We start from the raw sequence: 6,000 nt of genomic DNA on the forward strand, positions 1-6,000 counted from the left end.
TTTCCCCACATAACCCAAGTAATATGACTCAATTGCCATAATTGAAAACGAGACATACTTCATATTTCCTTAACCTACGCTCCTGACATGAAATGATTTTATCAGAATATTTAACACGGAAAAACACTTACAGTTAGTGTAAATTATCAACATTCTCCAGCCAGTAGGTGGGAATTCCCAGAAAATTGTTCACAGTAATGAATAGGTCTTTAGGTAATGCATTCTTTATGATGGATCACCAAGAGAAATGGTTACTAACATGGATACGTTGGGGAATGCGTAGCCAATGGCTGTTCAGTGTCGACGTTATACACAGGTTGTAAGTCTAGGTTCCAGGAGGGTGGAAATGAAGACACGAACATCTTTCCTGATTGCTAGCTGGAGAGAAGGATTTTGGAGCTAAAAGAAAATGATATTGGAAGGAGATCATTGGAGGTATCTTGGGACTGCAGTGAAGAAGAGAAAGAGAGGAAAAGAGAAGGTGATCAGAATGATAACAGGTTTGTTGTCCTCAGCTTTGTTGAGTCATTGTCAATCAAGAGAGATACGCAAACAAATATAAAAGAAATGCATCTCTTATAATTAGGAGAGTTTAAGCCACTTTGATGCATATTTCTTGAATCAGAAATATTTTTCTCTCTTAAATTTTGGCTGATTTGGATATATTAAAATTTGCATGTAACTGTAGATAGACTGGATTCTCATGATGGCCTTATGAGTTCAAAATTAAAGTCAGTAAGGATGCATTAAGCAAACCCTATCTCTACTCTCCCTCCCTTGACTCTATTGAATATATATATTCATATATATATTCAATATATATATATATATATATATATATATATATATATATATATATATATATATATATATATATATATATATATATATATATATATATATATATATATATATATATATATATATATATATATATATATATATATATATATATATATATATGTGTGTGTGTGTGTGTGTGTGTGTGTGTGTGTGTGTTACAAATTGTGAATTGAATAAGAAAGCATGTTGAGCAAATGTTTCACGTAGTATCCCACACCAAATCTTACCATCGTTCCTCACAGTTCACAGCTTACGGCTTAAGGTTTCCCCTCCTGAGGACCTCCACCTGACACGTAACTTCCACAGTGAATACTCCCGCTGGGGATCACAAAGACTCCTCACCTCCTCTTCATCCTCCTCCTCCTCCTCCTCCTTCTCCTCCCCGTGTGGTCGGGTCACAGAACTAGTCTCTTGGGCATCACATACCTCAAAGTATCTCATCTGGGATCTCTCATCTCCCCTTTTATCTCTCTCTCTCTCTCTCTCTCTCTCTCTCTCTCTCTCTCTCTCTCTCTCTCTCTCTCTCTCTCTCTCTCTCTCTCTCTCTCTCTCTCTCTCTCTCTCTCTCTCTCTCTCTCTCTCTCTCTCTCTCTCTCTCTCTCTCTCTCTCGTTTATGCAACTGAGAATCCAGTAGGTGCTAATGAAATTTAAATGAATGGCATTACAAAATCTTTCTGCACAGTTCTTGCCTTATTTACTAGGACACATTTAATTAAGTTTTGAAAGCAGTGGAGCAGAATGCAGCGTAGGCTCCAGCGCGCGTGGAGAGAGCACTTCAAGTAAAGTGTTTACTTTACGGAAAATATAACTAAATTGTATTCATATACGTGTATGATCACACTGGATTTTTTTCCCCTCAGCATTTCGGTATGGTATTTGTTGTCAAAACCTCTCTCTCTCTCTCTCTCTCTCTCTCTCTCTCTCTCTCTCTCTCTCTCTCTCTCTCTCTCTCTCTCTCTCTCTCTCTCTCTCTCTCTCTCTCTCTCTCTCTCTCTCTCTCTCTCTCTCTCTCTCTCTCTCTCTCTCTCTCTCTCTCTCTCTGGGTTCGCTAATAGAAATGGCTCACCATACGAGCCTGACCCTTCTTCCCTAGGTTCCGCTTGCTTCCAGCCCCCTAGCTACCATCATCTCTCCTCAGACACAGTTCTCTGTGTCTCCTAACTTTATTAGAGTAGGGAGAGGACACCCCTCTCTCCATTTCCTTCATCTGTCCCACACTGTAAGCTATGGAGAGCTCACAGATAATGGAGGGTAAAGGGAACTTCTCCAATAGGTATATCCTTTTTTCTGTCTTCAGATTTCCTCGATCTTTCCACATGTTTCACTCCTGTCGTCTGTTCGTCTCTCACGTCTGCCTGATCCTGTATTATCCATTTTTCATTATTTCTCGTTCTCTTGAGAATTCCTCATACTACTCTCTCTCTCTCTCTCTCTCTCTCTCTCTCTCTCTCTCTCTCTCTCTCTCTCTCTCTCTCTCTCTCTCTCTCTCTCTCTCTCTCTCTCTCTCTCTCTCTCTCTCTCTCTCTCTCTCTCTCTCTCTCTCTCTCTCTCTCTCTCTCTCTCTCTCTCTCTCTCTCTCTCTCTCTCTCTCTCTCCATCTATCTATCTATCTATCTGCCTCTCTCTCTGGCTCCAACTCTTCCCTTCCTCCCTCTTACCTGGTGTAGCGTGGAGAGCTGCGGGAAGCGGCAGGGCAGGTGAGCGATGTCACCCTCGTTCACTGTGACATCCGTGACGGTGTTGTTCTCCAGGTTCAGCTCCGGCAAGACGTGGCGGATGTCCCACACTGGGTCCTCCGTTATGGTCTCCTCTGCAGCAGGAAGAAAGAAGCTGCTGGATTTGTTTGTGGTTATAAAATCGCGTGAAAGAATGGTTGGTTCTTTGCAAGCTACGTGCGAGGAAAGGTTCCCTGCAAATTGTGTAAGGGAAAAGTTCCTTGTAAATTGTGAAGGGATATGTTCTCTACACAACTTGTAAAAGAAAAGATCTCTGAAAATTGTGTAAAAGGTTCTCTACTGATTTTGTTAAGGAAATGGTCTTTACAAACTTGTGAAAAGTTCTCCACTAAATGGGTGAGGTCTCGAAAAGGTCTCTATGAATTATGTCAAATGTTCTCTTATGATTAAACGAAAGAAATGGTCTTTACAGATTGTGTGAAGTATTCTTTACTAATTCATCAAATTAGAGGGGTTTCTACAAATTGCATAAATGTGAAGTTCTCGACAGACTGCGTGACAGAAACGTTGTCTACGAACTGTGAGAAAGAAAGTTTCTATACTATATTTTCTGTATTTTATAAACTTTGAGGAAGTCACCACGGGACCTTCACGTTTGGAAAGATAATGATTCCAGTCCCTTTCACATCTTTCCTCACTTGACATTTTTCCTAACCCTGACATTAATCTTGTTGCCCGCCTGTGGAGTCTCCAATGTTACCTTCGTTTTTTTGATGATATGAACACCGTCACTGTGCGGTGTACTGAATATATTGTCTTACTAATGAGGAAGAGAGAGTTAGATAGGGTTTCTAATATCTTATGATGAGATCCTGTCTATATTTTGAGGACAAAGTTTCGTCTAAGATACTCGTGGGTAGACAGGAGAGTATGTTTAAGAAATGAACAGTCTTAGGATTCACATAAAGAACTTTCATCATGAAACAAAAGAAACTGTATTGACTCTATTATTGTGAGAAGGAGAGTGAGATAAAGAAGAGACAGAGAGACAGATGGAGAAATTGACAGAAAAAGAGGGGAGATTAACGGACAACTAAACATGTTTATGTAATCCTTTTCTTGAAGATAGTACCATTTAATCTCTTACATAAATTTACCTCGACATCCTAATTTCATCACCTCCACATCTCTTAACCACAGCCTCGACGAACACACTGTACACTAAACACATAATTCACATACATGCAGGATCTTGGAGACGTTGCTTTCACCTGCTGCTCTGTAGCGAGCAGAGGGGCAAGAAGAGCAACCCCTGGGGTATATGAACCATGAATAAGGCAGGAGTTGTGGGACGTCAGGCGCATGTGAACCTAGCAATCAGTGGCACCAGGCAAGGGCATACCTCACGCAGGTCGCCTGCAATGTTGCACCAGTAATGATCATCTGCCACAGGCATGTCCCCAGGCCCCACATGTTTCTGGCTTTTCTTTTGTGCTCAGTCTCCTCTGTAGTATATTTCAGCTATGTCAGAACCATAACTGTAAGAGACTCTAATCTTTATTTCATCAGAAACTGGATTGCATTATTTTTCTATTTTGCTCTTCACTGCATATCATTTTCCTCAGCCTACGGAAATCGAACCTTTGAATAGATTCATGTACATATTTTATATGTATATATATATATATATATATATATATATATATATATATATATATATATATATATATATATATATATATATATATATATATATATATGAAAGTGTGTTTGGCAACGTCTTTTATGTACTCCAGTTTGGAATCTGCATTTCTTAATATCATGGAGGTCAGGCTCTTGGCAACGGTAAAACGAGAAACTTTCTTTTCCTTTCTCTTCAAAGATTTATTGAAATGGCATCTTAATGAGTAAGATAGAGAGAGAGAGAGAGAGAGAGAGAGAGAGAGAGAGAGAGAGAGAGAGAGAGAGAGAGAGAGAGAGAGAGAGAGAGAGAGAGAGAGAGAGAGAGAGAGAGGCATTCATGCTTCTCTAAATTCTATCTATCAGCAAGGTACAGAATAGCAGTGTGAATCATATCTACAACAATTATAATGTGAAAGCGAAAGGTTACAGTCCAGCCATGATATTTCTGCCCCGGTGAGGTGGCGTTCGAGGTCCAAATATTCATTAAGCTTACCATCGTGAGGGACCTCAGTTGCCTCAGTTGGTTATATTGGTTTTGAGTGTTGAAGTTCCATTACTTCTCTCGTCTCAGATGGGAAGAGTAAGAATATTGGGGTCAGTCTTGAGGTAAAGCGAACATATTTGCTTTCAGAATTGTATCATAAGCACATAGGCTCATATGATCAGGGTCATATATCGTCCAGACTGTTAAAGGTGTGTGGGTGATATAGGAAGCGTCCTTACCGATTAACCGAAAATATATTACGTGCCAGGGATCTATTTACCTTAGAAAGTATTGCTGGAATCATGCAATAGTTCCCAACGCTGGTGTATGTACTGGTTGTGGGCTAGTGAGTTCCTACTAATTTTGAGGTCAGAATGGCAAAGCCCATAATAACAGATGCTAAGTATGGACTTTTCTTCCCCAAAACAGAGAAAATTGCTAGAGTTGTTATTATGATCTGCGTTTCTTTTCTTCGTGGTTGACGAGGGGTTTTCCCATAAAACAGGAGAGGGAAAAAGATTGTTAAGGTTCAGTTTGTTATTAGTCACGTGAACACATAGGACCAAAAATTCGTATGTTCTTTATACCCGATTTTCCAGACATATACTCCTGGAAACTTCTCTTCCTCATGTTCGAAGATGGAGGTCCAACGTACGCATGACCAGGTACGCAAGAAAAGAGCACAGACAAATCCTCCAGGATAATATTATTCGTTCTGGAATTCTGAGATCTGAAAGTTTGTTTCTTTTGGTATGAATTTTGAGGAGGTCTAACGATCCTTTCGGTCATTAGTGGCGATGGCTCCTCTGGATCTCCTGGTCGTTAGTAGCGAGGACTCCTTTCCTTCTGTTGGTCATTAAATGTGAGGACTCCTTTGGTGCTTTTGGTCATTAATGGTGAAGACTCCTTTGTTCTGTTGGCTTATAGCCGTGAAGACACAGTTAGCTCCGATGGTCTCCAGGAGTTGGTATATAACGGGGTCTATGTCACTGTCACTGGGACCATGTTGGATTTAGTGGTACCTCGTAGTGGAAACCTTATTAGCTCTGTTGAGTTTAATGTTGTTGAGATTCTCTCGTGGTATCTTATGGTCTTTGTAGGCAATAACAGGAAACCATGTGTTCTCTTTGTGTCAGTTGATGGGTTTTACGTTGGTTTCATTATAATTAGATACTGTATTGACTCAGCTGACTATATATATATATATACATATATATATATATATATATATATATATATATATATATATATATATATATATATATATATATATATATATATATATATATATATATATATATATATATATATAT

At 39.4% G+C, this 6,000-nt stretch overlaps 1 protein-coding gene across 3 annotated transcripts in view; it reads right to left on the reverse strand.

Annotated features, from left to right (window-relative positions):
- LOC139759690 (opioid-binding protein/cell adhesion molecule-like) overlaps nucleotides 1-6,000 on the reverse strand; it is a 124,481-nt gene that overhangs the window by 19,475 nt on the left and 99,006 nt on the right. For all 3 annotated transcript variants that reach the window (XM_071682090.1, XM_071682088.1, XM_071682087.1), the window contains exon 3: nucleotides 2,503-2,654. In XM_071682090.1, the coding sequence (XP_071538191.1) occupies nucleotides 2,503-2,654 (152 nt within the window). The remainder of the gene's footprint in view (nucleotides 1-2,502; nucleotides 2,655-6,000) is intronic.

Source organism: Panulirus ornatus, chromosome 33, assembly GCF_036320965.1.
Source record: "Panulirus ornatus isolate Po-2019 chromosome 33, ASM3632096v1, whole genome shotgun sequence".
NCBI classification, from domain to species: Eukaryota; Metazoa; Arthropoda; class Malacostraca; order Decapoda; family Palinuridae; genus Panulirus; species Panulirus ornatus.